The sequence below is a fragment of the Calidris pugnax genome, unplaced genomic scaffold (genome assembly GCF_001431845.1).
Source record: "Calidris pugnax isolate Ruff unplaced genomic scaffold, ASM143184v1 scaffold252, whole genome shotgun sequence".
In the NCBI taxonomy this organism is placed as follows: domain Eukaryota; kingdom Metazoa; phylum Chordata; class Aves; order Charadriiformes; family Scolopacidae; genus Calidris; species Calidris pugnax.
The window spans coordinates 1,984,294-2,004,774 of NW_015091118.1; the positions used below are offsets into that span (position 1 = coordinate 1,984,294).

Consider the following 20,481-nt stretch of genomic DNA (forward strand, 5'->3'; position numbering starts at 1 on the left):
TGCACTATGATGTGCTGGCAAGTTAGGTAAAGAGCAATGAAATATTCTCTGTATGCAGATACTCAAAATCTAAGTGGTACATGACATGAAAACATACAGCTGAGTCGGAACGCCAAATGAATTCAAGAATTGACCCACTCTCTTTTAAAAAATAATTCAACTCAATTAAAAGCATATGGAAAATTCTATGCTAATTTTTATTTCTTTGATGAATAAAAAAATTCTTTTTCTGATTGAGATTTAACCCAATGCTGAAAGCTCACCTAAGGTCCTCTTAAACCCTGCCTCTAGTCAGTGGGCTCTAAAAGGAGTTTGTGGAAGCAGAATACAGTCTTCCCTGTTTTGACCCAGGGGAGGAAAAACAGGGAGCAGTCCTGTTTGCCGTCTTCTGTGAAGAAGTGCTATCTTCTTTAAAAGAATATAATTCTGGTATTTAAATAACAGAAAAAATTTCATTGGATATGTTTAGTGTTGGGAGGTATCGTTTATTGAACTCACAAATTGTTTAGTTCAGATTTTGATCATTGAATGGATAAATAATTGTATTTAGCAGGGAAATGTCTGGTATCAGAACTAAATAGCAGAGAAAAAAATGATTAATATTGTTATTTCTTAATTTAAAATTAATTTGGAACATCATTTCAATATAAGTTTTAAAGTTAAGTTATTGTTTGCAACCATGCAAGTTCCACATCGATGGGACAACAGGAAAACCTGTGTACAAACCTCAAAAGCCAGACTGGGCAATGTTAAAGTCCAGTAAGAGAATCTGAATCCTTCAGGAGTGCGTCATAAATCCTAGAGGAGAAGATAAGAGATGTCTTTTCTCCATCGTCTGTCTCTACAGCTTCATTATACAAAACACCAGCAACTCCAGAGTGCAGACACACACTTCTCCTTGGTTTCTTAGCATGTGGAAACCAGTCCTGGAAGCCAGTAGGTTTAAGGCAGAGGTACAGGGTTACAGGCTTCATTCAGCACCAACACTGCGGAGCCTCTTGCGTCTTGATGTGCCTTCCACGTGAAGAAAGGCGTTCTGCAACCCGCGTTGCCTGTTTGCAAGGCATAGGAAGGTCTGGGGCATATTCTGGGTAAAAAGCCACATACAGTTTGATCAAGAGAGAGCTAAAATATGTATGACCAAATCAAAAGGAGGGCTCTGTGGAGACTCTGTGACTTGACCTCACAAATACTCTGTGCTTCGTTAAGGTTGTACCTACGGGGCTCATGGATTCCAAGGTTGTTCCTACAGCGTTCCTAGACGTCAGTGTTGCTCATCTGTGTCAGAGAGCCTCTTAACTCAGGAATATTTTCACTGAGAATAGGAATACACAACATTTCGGAGGATTCCGTTCCAAAAAATCTTTTAAATAGTGTAATTGTCCACATTAGAAACACCAAAAAAACCCAACCCTATGGGAACTTTTTCCGAAGCAGCTCAGAGAGCACTGAAGCTATTCATGGTGCAAATCGCTTGTAATGAACTTTCCTCTGCTCCTTATATGCTCAACCTTCTAGCACATATTTTCTTCTGGTCCATAGGGATGGGGCATGAGTCTTAAAATGAAGAAAGAATTAATGAAATACTCTAGTAGGATTTGGCATGAGTGAGACAGAGATTGGTTATTTTTTCCTTTCAAACTCAGTTTAGATATTTCTGCCTGGACTGCAAGACATGGCCCTTGAAGAGGACATGTCTCTAGGGGGTTTAGACCTCACCACTAGTAGTAGAATTAGAAATACAGCTAAAATGCACTCCCTAATGAAGTCCAGAACTCTGATATTCCAGGCTGGAGGTGGGACTTTTCCCCCCAAAACTCACTTGGCTGCATTCCACAGGTCATTTTTTTCCAAGTACATCTTGAAACACATTCATCTCCGACTGCCACATAATTTTGTTTTGCAAGATAAAAATGCACATATTTTATGTATTTTGAAATGTATTTATAAAAGAAATAGCTTTACTTATAATACTGAACAAGTAAATGAATGCAAAAAAGAAAACATCGCAAATCCCCAGACTCCACCCTTCGCTCCATCACAGATAAATCAACAATGTAAAATTGTTGTTTTTCTCTAGAACAAAAGTTTCACAGCTGTATTTAAAAGTATGTTGATGAAAAATGATTCATAAGGTGAAGTAATCATTTTTATACAGTGCATTTGGCAGATTTAAGCCAAATTACACCATAAAAGAAATATTATATTTGACAGCAAAATGTTGTGATGTGAAATTTGAGAATGAAAACTGACTATCCAAAGACTTATTTATGACTGTGCTGCTCTCTGATGGTACCCTGATTTTCATACCCACTTGTGGTCAGTATGTGTTTTTTCCATCTTTGTTGTAGATTTAAATTTTAGATAAAATTTTTATGTCCTTCCATTGTGAAATAATTCACATTTGTTTGGTCTAGGCTTAATGGGAGGCTATTACGTCTAATTTATCTACTACAATTTGTCTATTGTGGAAAGTTCTTGCCAGCTAAACATAAAAGTAATTTGACTTACAAAGTTTTGGGCTATCTTAAAGGTTTTTAAATTACATCCATTTTGTGTATTAGATTCTCATTTGAAAAAGGCATGCATGATTCACCAAATTACTGTGTATATAATGCTAGATGACTTAAAACTGTAACAAATAATTACAAGGATTTAATAGAATGGGCTAAACCTCTTTATCCCCCTTTGCATGAGTGACTTGGGAGCAAAAGGTTGTGACCTGGAGGGTCAAGAATACTGTGTGGAGTGTTTGAGGGTAGTAGATTTATCAGACAATCCTATTCACTCTCTGCTTTCCTATTGATGCTGTCCTGATGCTCTGCAATTAGTAGACACCAGTTACCAGGGATGTTAATGTTCCTTCTGGGTTTTGTTTGTTTTGTTGCTTGTATAGAGTACTGATTAGGGCTTTTGAGTGTGGAATTTACTTGCAAGTGATTTATTTTGTATCTCTAGGATGGGTTCCAGCTGTTTGAGGATTATTTCTTTTTACCCTGGGAAATCTTGGTTTCAGATAGCAGCCAGAGGGGCAAACTTTGAGAAGTTACAACCACTTCTTGATAAATACTGCTTTAAAAATGCATAGGTTTTCTACCTATCATGAACTTTTTTTCTATTCTTATTATTGTTTTCAAAAATCAGTTACAATCTTTTACTGTTATAAGCATTAAATAAAATGTTGATCGCAGATTTATAAGAACCTATTAAGTTAGAACTGAGGATGATACCAAGTCTGCGTACTCTAGGAAACCCGTGGGATGTTTTACAAAAGAATGTGCCCTTGCTTAAGCTTCTCATTCAGAAATTAAACCCCTATTGATACATGGAAACAGACTCCTATTCATATGTTCCATATGATTTGTAGCATCCTAATCCTTGCCATGAATCCTTTCCTTATTCTCAGTATTGTAGACTGAAACACATCATTTCAAAACATGGCTTCTTCACATTTTTTTTGGAAAACGTCAGCCCTTGGTTGATCACAGTTCTAATCATCTCTTTTCACAAGTGCCATGGGTTTCCTAAATCCTGTTGGAGAGCGGTTTATTTTTAGTTATTTAAAAACTTCTCTTCTGTGAGTATATATTTAAAATGTACCATGAATCTGCACATTCATACAATTACCTAATTTCATAAACCTTTAATTTCTTTCACTTTTACCAATACTTATTTTTTTTTACCTGCAACTGTTAGTATATTTTGGGTGAAACATGTATACTAATGCTGTTCTTAGACAATATTGTATGCCAGTAGCTAGTGGAAAATAAGGAATAAAATTAATCTTTAGTAGGTAATTGGTAGACTGAATGACCGTGCAGCTGCTACATATTGCCTGGTTCACCTACTTAATCATAACTTGCCCAACTTAAGCATAATTCTGTTGACTCGTGGTTGTTGTACTAATGTCAAGCTATTGCTGTAGTTACTTGCTGGATTACAAGTAAAATTCTGAAACCATAATATTTTTTTTCCTCAGTTGGTGTCTGCATGAATTACATGTTATAACGTTATTGTAAACACTTGAAATGGTATAGGTCCAAGAATTGCCATCTGCTAGATGAAGTTTGTAAAACTGTTTACATAACATTGATGAGTTTATTAAAGTGGTAAAAAAGCGCCAAGAACATCCCACTAGAACTTGGATTCGTCTCCACCTAATTACTGCGAATTAAAAATTAAGCAGCCTTGTCTAATCTGCTTTCATGGCTTTGCAGCATCCAGAGCAGTCTGTGAGTCAGCATCAGGTGCAGTTAGAAAAAGGCATGTTCTGGCTTGGGGAGAGATAGATGGAGAAAACAGTCCAAATATCTTGGATTTTACTGTAAACTGAACTTTTTCTACTGGAAAGTTGTCAGAGCTGAAGTGGTGGAAATCCTTTATCCACTGATTTTCTTCCTTTTCTACTAAAATGTGTAGTATTAGCAGATCCAGTGTGCCTTTGTGTAAACTCTTTCTTTAGTTTGCTGCTAGGTGCTTCTAGTGGAATTAGAGCGACATGTCACTGGAAAGCCCTAATATTTGTTTATTTATTTATTCTTAATAAAGCCATATAAAGGTGACATCTCAGAAGCAAAATTGGGACATAAAATGTCTCCTGAAACACTCTGTACAAGAAAACTTGCTGCAAAAGGAGAGAAAGTGTGGCTTTCTTAACCTGGATAAGCACGAGTATGGCCCACATCTTCATGCTCAGGTCTGTCAGTCGTGGTTGACATCGTTTCTTATGAAATGTTGACTTTGGAAGACGTGCCTGGCACAAGCAAGTAGAACAGTTAATTCCTGTTGGCTCCATATTTTTGTCAAACACAGAAGTAGTGGCAGATGTGCTTTCTGGCCCTCAAATGGATGTCCCTCACTTGTGTTTCACAACTAAGGCGATTGTGTTGCTTCCCCAGGTGTGTATTGTGGTAATATGGATTTATTTACGTGGTTTCTTTTCTTTTGTTGACCCATAACTGAGGTGCACTGCGAGGCACTTAGGAGTACTACTTCTTCATGTTCTCATAGTTGAAGTAAGGGCCAAAACTGACCTTTACTTTTGGATAACAAACATAATCCAACACCTTCTGTTCTCAGACCTGCTGGGGTTATAGCCACATTAAGGTTTTCTGCCACCCCATTCTTTTTGACTTTATATTTTCAGGGACAACAAAGTACATTGTGTTTTCTATCTAAATTTAAAAAGAGGTTGGCAAGACTTTTATTCTAGGAGGACACATGGTTACCTTTGTGACTTCAAAATGGCAAGTGAAAGAAAATTCTAACAAGAAACGGGTGAATTCAGAGTTTAAAATCTTATTTTCTTGCTCTTATTTAGTATTTCTTTGGGGCTTTTCTCAGCTGAAGGAACCAAGGGCTGGCCTGGGTAGAACAGGGCTTTCAGAGTGAGAGTCCTCCCTCATTTACTGCAGTGAGAGTTCTCTGTTACTAGGACAAAGAAGCCTTCAGAACAGCTCTGAAGCATCTCCACTTCTCCTTCCCCCTTTAATAAGGGGGGAGTTGGCTTAAGCTTTGGATATTTGGGAACATGTAAGTTAAGTGTTATCTAAACTTTTCTGTTCTTAATATAGAATAAAAGGACTTAAAGAAATAATGAGAAATTGTTAATTTTACCTACACCTTAAGGAAGCATCACTTACTCCATTCATGTCAAATATCTGACTAATGTGTTCTTTAAAATCGCCAATAATGGAGAGTCCATGGCATCCATAAACAGTTTATTCCTATTCTGTCCACCCCAAACATTGAAGAAAACAGATTATTCCCTTCAGTTTGTAGCAAACTTATATTGCAAACGCTTACCACATCCTTCCAGCTTCTTCTTTCCTTGTCTCCCTCTACCTTTCTGCCCTCCTCTTTAGACTGAACAACCCCAGTTATTTCAAACTTTCCATGAAAATATTTCTCATCCCTCTCTTCTGGGTTCCCTGAAATGAATCTACCTTGAAGTGTGATGCATAAGAAAATTTATTTCAGCTGATAAAGCTGATAAACCTGATAAAGAAAGAGAATTGATTCAGTGTTTTGTAGGTTGTAGCCTTTCTTCTGCATCCCAGGGCAGCTTTTGATTTTGTGAGCCTCCACAATTCTTGTCCTGTATTTGTGTAGTTGATTGTTTCTATGTACGTACAATGCATATGCAATCAATGAATAGCATCCTCTTTTTTTCTGAGCCAATCTCTTTCTCTTGTAGCCCTCTTTTGCTTGGTATTATCTGCTAATGTAATAGGCGTACGTGTTTTGCTCGGTCACCTCTCTCACTACTGCAATTATTGAGTGGCAAACATCCAGGAGAGATCCTTATGGAGGCCTTCCAGCTTGTCAGGAAGCCGTTGATAACTGCTCCCTCGCTTCTCTTGACTATAACCGGGTTTGTATTCATTCTAGATATCTTCCATTAGATTATGCTTCCCTGATTATTTTTAAAAGAAAATGTCACGTGCTTCAGGGTGCAAAGCCTGAATCAAGTCAATGGTGTAGGACACATACTGCTTTTCATCCCTAGTCACAAAATGCTATGCAGTGTCAAAAGGGTTTTGAGTTTTGTTGGAGATTTTCTTTGATAAGTGTGTGTTGATCGTTAGACGTGTCCTCCTCATTGTCTTCCAGGTGCTTACAAAGTCTGTTTATGCATGATGGTTTGTCACAGTAGGCACCTTCCTCCTTAGGAAGCCAGTTGAATTGCAGTTTTGTCTAGTTTCTCCTTTCCCAGACATTATGATATTTATTGTTTAACTTTGTCTTTACTAAAAACAATTGGTCTAAAGCATCCCGAAGCTTTTTTACTTCTGCAGTCACACTGGTTGGCTCATAACCAGTCTGTAGTTGTCCTGCTCTGGAAATTAGATGACTTGTGGCCAGGAAGATGAAGATTGTGCTACACATATAGTAATTGACAAAGGCAGATGTGAACACATCACGAGTAGGCTATTAGTTATTATCCATGCTTATCCTGAATGTAAAGCTGAATACAATCCTTTTTTGCCAAAATAGCAACAGTTAGGCCTCATCTATTATAAAAGACCAACTTGCTGTGATTTTCCAATGGCATGTTAATTTTGTGCGAGGAGGAGTTCATTGCCATTGACTTGTTATGTTTGTGTGACACAGTAGCACCACGCGGTGCTGGCCTAGTTTCCAGGATCAGTTTAATCATTGCTTTTATTGGTAGGTCCGACTTGTGTGATGGTGACATGGACAGGAGTGCTTCAGCTTGTGTTCTGAGCTAACTCAGTAGACAGCTCCACATGGGGCTGCTTTGATTGTGTGAATGGACCCTCAAAGAGTTGACTTCAGAGGGACTGAAGTAAAGATGTGTTCAGTAGTGACCCCAGTGCATGACCCTTGTAGGACACCTGACAGCCTTCCTCCATGACAACAAAGAGAAGATCCCCATCTTTGCCAGTAGTAACTTCCCCTAGAAACTGACCCCATACTTGATGTATTGCAAGAAAACAAGAAAAAGCATGGAAGGAAAAGAAAATGTTCTCATATTTGTGCTTTTTATTGGATATACTACTTGGGAACTTGCATGATTTATTTTTGTTGTTGTTCTCTGTTACTGGAGCAGTGGCAACTACGAAGATGCAGAATTCGAGGATGGCTGTAATTGATGCAGTGTAGAAGTTGTTGAAAATTTGAGGTTCTCTGAGTAAAAATGAGTCAGGGCATCAAGGATTTTCTGACATTATTTCTCTGTGACTTTGGTGATATATTTGCATATGCAAATGATCTGGATTTAAACTTTGACTTGTAGACCTAAAACAAGCTTTGACTCTACCTTGGAGGTTCTGGCGTGTCTTCATTTGGATAATGTTAGACAGTATTTCTGGATGACTCGTTTCTCTTTCGTCAGTGTCACTTATTTACCTTGCCAAAGAAGTTTGCACTTTTAATGTCTCAGTTCTGGCTTCTGAGTGCAGTGTCCCATGTTTTCTATCTCAGGTAGTTGCAGTTTAAAAGAGGTGAGAAATGGTGAGAGGAGCTAATAGTACCTTAAAATCTCACAACCCGAACTGGAGTTAATAATGCTCATCTTCATCTAATTTGTGAGCTATTTTAAATGTTTATTATTCCCAATAAGCTTTTTCCAAGGCAAACAGAGACTTTGAACACAGTGCCATTTTCTTTCTCTGCTACTGAAGTGGGCATTAATTCTAGATCCCTAAGCTGCTTCAGGATAGCAAATCCTTATGGTTCTCGGTAACTCCTGGAAGGACAGGGAGTAAAATTATATCATTTTCCTGGGAGTTACTTATACCCAGGTTTGTACAGCCCTAAACTTGCCTAAGTGGCTTTGCCTGTTGTGATTTCTGGGGATTTTTTTTTGTGAATTGTTGAAGAGTATTTTGCATATAAAACTTTCTTGACTTTTATAAGAAATTGGATGGAGGTGAAACAAGATATGATTTAAAGTCCAAAGCCCTATTCCCAGTATCAGACATCACTGGCAACATCAGCACTGTGCTGAAATTTTACCAGTGGATGTTAAATACTTGAATAATCATGTGTTTTAGGAAAAGGCACATCAGTTTTATGTAGATGTCTATTTTGATGAAGCATTCTAGAAATGGGGAACCGTATAATTACACACATATTTAGCATATGGCACCGAAGAACAACAAAATGTGATTTGTATATAGAGACTGGGTTAGAAAAGTAGCAGAAGTTTTCTAATGTTATTTTTCAGTGATGTATTCACAATATACTGTGGTTTTGAGAGTTGGTAATTTCGTGAAACCCAGTCAACCCAAGAACTGGGACACCGTGATGGGGTGCAGAGGTGGTGGGACCCTCACTGCAGGAACCTGCGGGGTTGTGCTGCTGTCTCTGTGTAGTAGTAGTTGTAAATGCCCCTGGTATATTTGCAGAGCCAAATAATTGTGGGAGGTTTTATTGATCTTGTAAACAATGACATCAACAGTGGTTACATTCCCAGAAATAATTTATGGAAGGTTATTTTCATAAACAGCATGTTCTTTCACTTGGTTAAATTAGTTAATTGCAGAAAGTATTCCATGTTACATAATTAATTAATTCGTTTATTTCCTTCATATTTTGGGGGAGATTTTGTGGTTTATCTGGCTGATTGCACATAGTTGTGGTATAGAGTTATATTTTTTTTAAGTAGTTTGTTGTAAAAAATCAAAGTCGGAAGCATTCCAGATGTTCAGAAGTCACATTTATGTGATTATTAGAATAAGAAAGGACCAGAGGTCCATCACAGAGGTGACACTTACCCCCTCTGACTGTCACCTATAGACTGGGGCTCTGTGTTATATCACCCCAAATTTCATGACCAGTCTCTCAACTTCTTTTTTTTTTTTTTTTTTTTTTTTGTAATGGTGAGGCAGCTTTCTATTTCAAATACTGCACTGGGATGTGCAGCACTAAAATTATGATCTATTTGAACAGCACTGTAGCAATTTAAAATAGAACTATGTTAGAATGTAGTCTGGTCCCTTGCTACGGTATAAGCCAGCAAGGGAGTTACTCGGGAGTGAATTGCTGTGGTAGAACTGAAGTTTAGTTCTCAAAATAGTGTTTTCCGAGGCTGTGCACAAATACTTGATTCACCCTGTGGTTCTTTGAGCCCAGTTTTGAGATTTTAATGTGTTTTCAAGACTTCGTATGATACTCATGAACCTCAGAGGCATGTCTACACAGCACAGAGTCGTGCTGGAGATGTGTGTGTAAACTCCAGATATAAGTAGGTAAATCTGCGTGGGGGCAGCCATCACAAAGAAATACTATAAAGCCAGAAATAAAAGTTTTAACTTTCAACAAGCTTTGCTTGGGTGTAGCAACAAACTGAAGCTGTCCTAATCCATATTCCTCAATCACTAGTTGTTACAGCCTTGATGGTTTTGGCAATGTTCTGCATTATAGACAATTAAGAATATTTTTCAGTAAGAGCAAAAATCTCACTTCCAAGTCATTTCAAATAATATCTCACTGATCTAAATGGCGTGTGTCACCTCACTCTGTAACCTAACTTGGCAATGGCCTGGGCATATTCAGAATGATTGTTAATTTCTTTTATAAAATCTTTTCATAGTTTTTCATTTCATTATAAGTTTATTCTGATTATATATGTCCATTTTATTAAACATCAGAGATACGGATAATATGATATGAATATATAAATGGATCATCTTCTTATAATCACATTTTCCCCAAATAGAAACAAAGTAAACTGCCAAACATTTCCCTCAAATCTAATTATGCTTTGTCTGGGGAAAGCAAATGTTGTAACTTGAATCAATTAATCAATCTCTGTGAGAGAGGTTTTGCTCACTGAAATTTTGAATCACCTGCTAACAGCATGAAGTATGTTTATGGAAAACAACTACAACAAGCTTAGCTTCTTTTTTATTATTTATTTTTTTTCCCAGTTGCAAAGAGACAGTAGAAAAAGCCAGAAGGGAATCTGGCGGTAGATAAATTTAGCACAGGTCACAGTGTAACACAGAATTATTAATGGTGCCGATGCCACCATTATCTAACCTGAGCCAGACCTGGTATGAATTTAAGAAAATTCATTTTTTAATCTCATAACAGCGTGTCCCTGTGGTGACAAACCGACTGTTCTCATTGTTCTAACAACAATGAAATGACATCGGTGCAGCCTCGGCCGCGGGGGCGGACGTGGTTTTGTGCGCACCTCGAGGTACGTTTCCCTGGTTCCTCCGGCCCCTAGAGGCAATTTGACTTCCCATTTTCATGCCTTCCGGGATTTTTTTTTGCCATTTCCTATTTTTGTTCTGTTCCTGGTTTAGAGGGAGCACTTGGATTCTGCTGTAGCAGAAGTTGACTTTTTTTTGACAAAAAGCTTGTAAGAAAAAGATTAAAATTGGGTAGTGGAAAAATGACATCACTTTTCAAAATTCAACAAACTGATTGAATTAAGCAGATCAATCCTTAACATCATTGTTTAGTCAGCTCTTCTAATTGATGTTGGCTTCTTCTATTAGCTGTGTGAGGCAGGGGCTTTGACGAAGGGTTCTGAGAAGGAAACGTGGCCGTAGGAGTGACTCAGTTGCTTCTCCTGTGCCCACAGCCGGAGGCATGGAGGGGCTGCACAAAGGCATGGAAAAGCTGCATCCACCTCAAATAATGAAAAAAAAATATTTTTTTCTTTGTTTTTAAAATTTCTTAAGAGCAATTTCATTCACTCAAAAAAGCACATTTCAGGAAGCGCTAATCACTGAAGAAATGAAAGCCTTGTAAGTAGCAGGATAATTAACATCGCTAGAAATCTGATTTCATAGTTGGCAATAACACATAAAACTAGATTGGCAATCGGATGTGAAGTGTTGATTGATAACAGCTTTGGTTTACAACCCTGAATCCAGTGTTGTAATTTAACTTTGGTATAAACAGCTTTCTTTTCAATTGCAATGTCACAGTCTTGCCAGAATTAAAGAATTTTTCTTCAGAAATGTAATTCCCTGGATTTACATAAAAGCTTAATGGGACCCTAGTTCACTGTTGACAACACTGTTTGTCATCTCCATTCACCCTCTCTTTCCAAGTATTGTAAATGATGCATTCAATATAGGTCTAGAGAAAAATAATGTACATCCTCTACTGTGCTTCTTTCACCCCTCTCCTTGAATGTGGTCCCTACTTGTTCTTTCTTTGTTCATTTACTTTTTTTCTAACTTAGTTTGATATTCGCTGCATGTAATAGTTAATCGAACGCAGCCTTTTCAAAAGATCGTTTTATGCTTCAAGCACAGCTAAAAGAAATGTCATGGATACATTCTTTCGCTTTTTATTTAAACACACAAATGTTAAACTATCAATCTGATTTGGAAACACAAGCAATGAGAGTTTTCATTGCATTTTGTTCCCAGCTGCATTGCACATTTAATAGTTTGACGTGTAATTTTTGTAAAAGTTTCTGCTACAACTCTTCTGACTTTTGTTGTTTTTAATCTGATTTCTGAAAGCGACGTGTTGTCCATGGGGTGCAAGGTTAGATTTTTTTGTTGTTGTTGTAATTGCTCCTTGTAATTCTTTTCATAGTCCAGGATTGAAAAGGTAAAACCTGTGAGGAAAGATAGAATGAAGAAAAATGTTTAATCCAGAAAAGGGGAAATTCAAAAGAGAGAGAATCTGAGTGTAAATCGTTTTTTCCCTTAAATTTGCCTCTGGATTTCCTTGGCACAAGTCGCAGGTTGTGCCTCATGATCCTGTTGAGTCTGGCAGGAGGCAGCTCCGAGTGCAATGGTGACATGTTCTCTGCCTGTAGCTGTCACTGGTTCTCCTGGGGTTATCACGCAGGATCACAGAATCATCATGGTTGGAAGGGACCTCTGAGATCATCGAGTCCAACCACAAAAAAAAAAAACAAAAACAAAAACAGAAAACAACATCACACACAACACCCCACCACATCACACCCACCCCCAAACCAACAATCTTGGGCACTAGAGCATGCCCTGAAGAGCCATGTCTACATGTTTCTTAAATACCTCCAGGGATGGTGACTCTACCACCTCCCTGGGCAGGCTGTTCCAGTGTCTGACCACCCTCTCAGTGATGTGGTCCAACAGGATGGGGCCTCCTTCCTGACCCTTGCTGAGAGAAGGGGAAGAGAAGATTTTGCATCATTTTTTTCATCTGAGTTGTGGCAAAGGGGAGGAAAAAAGGAAAGTGGATGGTTATTCCTGCTCCTGCATCATCTGGGAGAAGTTGGGATATGGAGCATGGAACAGATTATTTTTGCTCTCTGCATTTCCAGGTGCCTTGATATGATGATTGTTTGGTGTCTCCAAGAGATGTGTTTCCATCTGGATGGAAGGACAAAAATGTCTGCACATCTACACAAGGGACCACAACTTAGTTTGAAATATGGATATTCTTTTTGGGTTGAGTTATCTTTGTGAGATGTGCAAGTTTAATGCCTTTATAAGATACAAATGAAGGTGATTAGTTGAAATCGCCATAATTACAGAAGAAAAAGCAAAAAAATCTTGTTAAATCTCCCATGTTCTAGAAACTTGACCATCTACAACAGAAAATTTCTGCGTTTTGATCTCTTGTGTATAAGCAGAGTATTTGGTTTTTTAAGCTGTTGTGAAAGTCATAAGTAGTTCCTGAAGTCAGGAGACTATTATATGACCATATCTACAAAGATTTTTAGGATCCAGTTTCCCATAGATTTATCTAAATGAGGAACAAAATGGTTTTTTTGCAGCCCCATCATAAATCACCAACAGCTTGGTGGATTTTGGCGTTGGGATTAGCACAATAATCATGTGCTTCTTTTGTCACCGAGAAGAATCTAGATACTGTCAGATAGTTGGAAAGTTCACAATTAAGTAATGACAAGTCAAAATAGATTTTGTGGCATGACTGATCATACTTTTTGGAAGTCATATTTTCCCTTTAATAATGAAAATGTGTGTTCTTCCATTAGGAAAAATACTAGTGATACACATTTCTGAACGACTTTGGTTTCAGTTACCTTTGTCTTATCAGACTTGACTGTGTTAGCTCGTACTTTATATCCAGATATATAAACCACTCAATTCTAAAGTAACTTTTTTTCTGCATAGTTACGTCAATGAGGAAGGTCTTTCTGGTTTGCAATTGTTCTTGGCTCCAAGAACCTTTTGGAAAATTAATATTGCCAAAATGTGATTTTATGTTACAGTCACCACATAAACAAATTAGTCTCAAAACAATTTGGAACTGAGCTTGAACTAATTCTTCCATTTCTCTGATTCAGAATGATTAAGCATGTGTCCCTGAGTCTTGAATTTCTTTATAATCCTGTATTTTGGTGGTTCTTATTCTGCACTTTCAATCCCTTAGTCACAATCCACTTGATTAGCATGGTGGAAAGTGTCCAACCATGAGGAGGTATGGAAAAGGTGCTGATGGATTCTTTCTTTTTAAGAAAAAGAAATGAGCTTTTGAGAATAACATTTAGAGGACAGCTGAGGGGAAATATAAAACAGGAGTTTGACTTGCAGGAAGAAAGAACAAAAGAGGAGATGGAAAAGGAAGAAGAGAAATGGATACAGCTACATCTCAGAAAAATGGCACCTGCTGCTGAGTGTTAACAGTGGGGAGAAGATGAGGAACGAAGGATAGAAAAACAGGAGGAAGGTATAGTAACCTCTCTAAGTAGCTTACAACAGAAAATGGATTATCCTCTAGAGTTCAGCACAGCTCACAGAGGAGCGCAGATAGCCTTTAATTCCTTATAGCAAGGGATTTAATAGCCAGGGATGTAGCTGACGTGTTCAGACACGGTCACATTTCATCACTGTCATCCTCCCTCCCCCATAAAACAAGACACCTCATCTCAGAAACGTGGTCCCCCCCGGCCACTCTTTACGGACAGACATGCGGTAGTAATATGTCAACAAGTCTTCTGCTTGCCGCGTTTCCCTCCCACGTGGCCATAATGAGAACTCTGCATAGAGGAGTTTCTAATTACCCTTACCCTGAAGGAGAACATAAGCAATATAGGGATGTTGTTAAACATGGCATATGTTGTTGCCATGAGCCGCTTTCGCCTCACCAGTTCCCTGGGTGAAAAGTGACTTCTTTCCTCAGAAAGTTTCTTGCACAAGGTACATCAGTTGGTCACGCAGAAGATCTTTAGAAGATTTATGAGAAGGCATACTAATAAAAAACCCCAAAACCTAATTGCTGGCTTCCAGCCTTACAGTTCAGTGTGGGGACTTCCCCTTCCCACAGGATGGAGGGAGAGTGGTGTAAGCTCACGTACAGCACCCCTTCACATACACAAACGTAAATAATTAAGAGTTAGTTTGTGTCTACTCGAGGAAGTATAGTTAGTATCAAGCCTTGGCCCTATTCCACTTTTGCTGTTTTCTTTATGAAAAAATAAATGTGCGTGGCTGTAAGTTAAATTTATCTTATAAATATGCAGGATTAAAATTGACCCTATTTGCTTGTGTGCCAGAATTCTCCCAGCAGGGGAATTTGGAGAGCCCAGATTTGTTGCTATGGCTCTTTGATTCCTGGGTTATTCTTCTCCTCTGGCTCCAACCATGGCTCTGGCCAAAGCCAAGCTGGAGTGAAGTACTTCTGCTGTGTGATCAGGTACATGGTGCCCAACGGGGACAGCTGGCAGCATCGCTGGTGCCAATGGCTTTGTACCAGGGACAGATTCCCCTCAGATGGGAAAATGTAACCAAATTATGTGCCCTTTAAATTAGTGCTCACTGGGCATTGCACTTGGGATTTGCTTCCTGGGGTGGGGGGAATGGTAGCAGAGATGAGCTACACCAAATACCTCTAAGGACATACAACTCATCTGTTGTCTCAGACCTTCCAGGTTGAATAATACCCCAAAACCAAACTTGCAATATGCTCTTGAGATTTCTCCCATCTTGGGGATATTTGCAACGCTGGGCACATGTAATTCCTTTTACTGTGCTCATTTGCAGCTCGAATGGCTCGCGGGGGTCAGCAGCAGAGTGCAGGCTTTTTTCACCCCTTGAGCAACGAAGCATTGAAGAAAAGTTATTATTACCAATTAGCGGTGGCATTATTACTACCAATTAGTGGCTGTATGAAGCAAATCATTAGTCTTAGTTCAGTTATTAGCGGCCAGATGTTCATGAAACATGCCATGTGCAGCTCGCGTTGGACCCCAGCCGTCACCGTCGAGGCCGGTGGCTGAATTTGTGACGTCTCCTCACTGTCCCTGCGTGGGGTTTTGTTGTCCCCCTGAAAAGAAGCATTTTTGGAGTCAGTGTGAGGGGTTTTTTTTGGTTTTGCTGCTGGCGTTATGTACCTAGTGAGTGAATAAATAAAGCAATTTCAATCTCTAGGCCCGTATTCTGAAGCCTTTAATATGCTGAATTAATGACTTAAAGCCAAATATTAGATTACCAGTTTTGCTGTTGGTCACTGCTTCATTTGTACGAGCAAAATTATCGCGTCAGAGACAGAAAAGTTACAGTGCAAATTACTTTGGATTGAAAGTATTGTTTCTCTAGGGCTCCTGGTTTTGAAAGCCTCTCATGTGCAATATTCTCACACGCCTGTTAGTTTGTATAAGGATTTTATGGAAGAAATTTTAGACAGCAAGCAGCATGAATTAAGTCCTATTTAAGAACATAAATAGCACTTTTATACTGTGTTATAATTAAAAAAATTTGGAAGTTAGTGGGGAAAAAGCGGAATGGTACCTTTATTGTTACTTCCATATTGAACTATGCATTTAACTTCGGTGCATTTTGCAAGGGAATTCATAGCTGTAGCTCTATAATTATATAGAATAACTAATAAAATAATAATAAGAATAACTAATAAAGTTTCAATATACCAAATACTTATTGCATAGAATTGGTTTTAATCATGTAATTTAAATAGGCATGAGAAATCTTTTTCATGTTTCTTGGAGTAATGAGGAGGGGGTTGGAGTGTTGTTTTCTCTTGCAATGGTTCTGTTGTCTTCTGATTTTCAATACTATTGAAGAAGGGGTTTGACCAGTGGCTTCTGTGAGGAGTGTTTAAAGCAAATGAATTGCAGGATGGCATCAGCCAGGGCAGGTCAGGCTGAGCACTAGTTGGGTAGGGACATCTGGTGGCGCAGTAAAGGAATAATTGAACACTTGCTACTTAAAGTGAATTGGAGTGATTAAGGCAAAACCATCATTATGCTCATGCTGTAGTTACTTTTTTGTTTCAGTATTACTCTAGAAACTCTTATATGCATGTTTACATTTCAGGTCATGTATGGTTTTAATTTACTGGAAAGAAGAAGTAGAAACTAAGGCCCTATTCAGGAGTTGGCAGCTTGCAGGCAAACTCCCTTAGCTCAAAGGGCATTTAACTTGGAGTCAGTTGGAGGTTTAAAGTCAAACTGGTGATATTGGACCATGGTTCTGTGGATTGACTGGGTTTATGTAAACCCTGTGCATTTGGGCTCTGGATGCAGTTCTGCCAGTGATTCGCTGTGATCTCTGGGCAAAGCTGATTTCATTCATAGAATTCTATCCATCACTCACCAGTTGTTTCAATCCATCTTTTGGTCTGTCTTTCTGTAAAAGCACTATGATAATTTTCAGCTTGTGAATTCTATATGTAAAGAATCATAAAAAGTAAAATGTTTACAAAGTTCTGTATTAAGTAAAGATACAGTGAGCAATTTTATTTGTGTGTGTTTACCTTGTACCCCTATAGATTGTCTGTACGTGACCAGTATTTTAGGTGCAGTCATTATAAAAGAGAAACTCTTTAGGATGAATTTTCTGGTGCAGTGTGTAGCTGTGCCTGGTACTTATTTAGCTCTGTGCACTTGGTGACAAAACCAAGTCCTTGGAAACACATGCGTTGAAGGCCATACCCTTGGGAAGAGTTTCCCAGGAGTGTTTAATGCTGTGACATCTTACCAGCACCCCACTAGGCACTCACCTGCCAGGACAACGCAAGATTTTCTCGATCTGTGAACATCTTTCATCTTGCTATGTCCTTCCTACCGTCTGTGTGTATCCAGCCCTCAGTAGCACTTGTTGACCACACATGGTGCCTTCTGGGAGATGGTGTCACATCTCTCAGGAGGGTTCAGGCACAGTCTTTCCAGGGAAAAATTGGCCAAATTGCATTCCACATGCAATTCTATAAACAGAAAAGGGGAGGAAAACCCAAGTATCTGCTCTTTGCTTTGCTACCAACATGACACTGAGAAGCTTCCAGGAAGCACCTGTAGCGGCTCCAAGCTTCAGCTCCTTTTGTTGAACCCTGGACAGAAAAAAGTCAATAACGTAAATCTTTCACAGCCAATTATTGACTTTTTACTGTGATCGTTATTCACACAAGTAAGGAAGGATGTATACAATCAAGCTCAGAATCAGAAAAACCAGTATATAATTGAAAAAAACAGACTTTCAGATTGAGAGTCTTCTTAAAGTAAGGAGCTGCAGAGATCAGCACTGGGCAAAGTAGAACAATTTATCTCAAAGTCAAAATAACTGTTTCCTGCAGCAGAAGGTGGGTATTTTATCAAGGCCCAACCCTCCTTTCTTTCTTTGCAGTAACATTTATGTTTAATAAAACTCATCAGGACTTCTGTTCCATAAAGCAACAATTCCTTGGTCATATGAAATCTTCCGTTGTCACCCCAGCGGTTCTGTCACCATCCTTTAAAAATTTCTCCGCTCTTGGTTTGGATAAAAGGGAGAAGCACTAGCATTTGCGTGCTGTACCCTTTGTTTCTGAGATGTCCCAAGGCCGTGGTGACAACTGTGAAGTCGGGGATAGCCACAGAATTGGTACAGACCTGCTGGTTTCTGTTACTGAGAAGCTGGTGTTTATCTGCAGCCCTTCTACGTAATATTTAATCCGTAACACTTTATATTGTATTGCAAGCAGCCCGTTAGAGAAAAAAACTGTTGTTTTTATGTTTCAGGTGCAAAGACGGCTTGAAAGGATTTACATACTCTGCACTAAAGTAAGTAAAGTTTCTCTGAGTACATAGTTTAAAGCGAAGATTTTGAGGAATTGTGTATAGTGGCAGCTGCATTGTATGAAAAGGGTGTTCCTGAGAAAAATCATGCTGTTGTAAACCTTTTCCAACTTTTGGGGTATACAGCATATTTTGAAGAAGGCATAATACACTGGCAAGATAGGAATCTTTTCATATTTGGGACCATTATTGAAAGGAAACACAGGCATATGGTTGCATGTTTTTGAAGGGACGTTAATCTTTTCTCTTTCTAAAACTGGGATTCATGGTTCCCAATATTCTTCTGGAAGCAAATAGCTGCTGTGTTTTGACCTGGAGTTTATTTGCTGTATTTACACAACGTTGAATGAATACAACAGTAGTTCTGTGACCAGCATCTAAATACAACATGGACACATAGACATTGATTTGAGAGATCCTAAACGTCCCACTATACCTTGTGTCTGCCCTAGTGGTCCAGGCTCTCCTAGAATTTACTTTGCCATGGGACCCTCTGGTGTTACTCACTCATTTGTGTAGTTATGCAAAGTTCTCCCATCTTCATGTCTCCTGTCAGCAGTACAAAGACACTTTATTCTTATCTGTCCTTTATATACTCTGCTGCCTGTCTGTCCCTCAGTGCATGGACAGTCTCAACGCACAGGTGAAGAGAAGAGCTGAAGTCAAGCAGGACAGACTTGTTGGTAGTGGAAAACATTTTGTAGAGTTTGTAGCTATGAAACAGCTGTGGAATTTGATATAAGGTGCTAATAGTTAAATAATTCAAGTCTATAATCCAGATTTCTGGACTATTAAATGCTCCTGTGGCAGTATTGAAGAAATGGTACTTTCTGAAATCACCAGTTTTCCTGGAGTTTCAGTCACATACCAAATAACAAAGGCTTTATGCCTTCATCACCCTCAGCAAGGCTGCCACGGTACAGTGTAATTTGGATTGAAGTGCAAAGTGTTAGGAGACATCTTGCCGTTATGACCTCCTCTGCCCTTGATATACAGTAATTCTACACTGAAGATGAACACATATATTGACAGTATCAACTTCTGGGTGAAGAAAGAGGGCTGAAGATGAAGCCAAGCAAAACAAAGCTGATGCTCTTGGTGGGAGCAAAAACATTTTGAAGATTTTACAAAATAGATATTTTATAAAAATATTATAGTAATCATCAACCTTTATGTAACCCCCATTTTGCTGGAGAGAATTGAGATATTTCATGTGCCTTTTTATTTTCTTGTTTGGTGTTCTTGCTTTATATGAGAGATGGACTCCCCCAGTAATGTTTTTGTTCCTAGTTTTAAAGAATTCCTGACAGCAATTGTGACCATTATCCAAAGTTTAAATATATGTTGGTGGAGTGATCTTTTTCAAAGAGTCACAAGGTTTGGCAGCTGTATAGGATGCGTTTTCTTTTGCAGACCTGTGGGTAGCTTTGAGCTTGTCTTAAGACCTAGAGACTTATGTTGGACTTCATGTATTTCTTTGAGTTATTTATGTAATTGTTGTTTTGTTCTGTTTTGTTTTCTTCTTTCAGGTTCATTGTAGGGAAAGAAGAAATCCCCACTCATTCGTTTTCACCTGAAGCAGCATTTTCAAAAATAGATAGAAAGATTAAGCACTGTGAAAAAATATCGCAGCCGATGAAGATACTGGCTCTAACAAAAAAGCTCATGGACAAAGTGTGAGTTGAAGAACACAAAAGAAAAACAATCCAAACTGAATAATTCTGATTCATCTGATTTTAATAGTTTGTTACATTGTATTTGACAATGCTTTATCATACTTTTACTTTGCATTTAAGTGGTTTGCATTTCATTTTCACTGGGTAGTTAGCGGTGATAAATGATGAACTATAAATGAAAGTAAAATTTAGGACCTGTATGTCATAGCAATGACTTCTGTCTAATGAGGGAGAGTAAGTTCAGTCAGTTCTGAGTGGCAGAATGGTGGTTGTTTTTTCTGCGGTTTTCAGTAAAACCAGCTCATGGCATGGATCTGCAGGTGGTAGTGGTGATATTAAGGA

General features: G+C 38.6%; 1 protein-coding gene across 1 annotated transcript in view; it reads left to right on the plus strand.

Moving 5' to 3' along the window:
- The window catches only part of TMEM135 (transmembrane protein 135), a 167,962-nt gene that overhangs the window by 131,319 nt on the left and 16,162 nt on the right, over positions 1-20,481 (plus strand). Inside the window, exons 7-8 of the mRNA XM_014958255.1 lie at positions 18,407-18,448; positions 19,993-20,139. Coding sequence (XP_014813741.1) covers positions 18,407-18,448; positions 19,993-20,139 — 189 coding nt within the window. The remainder of the gene's footprint in view (positions 1-18,406; positions 18,449-19,992; positions 20,140-20,481) is intronic.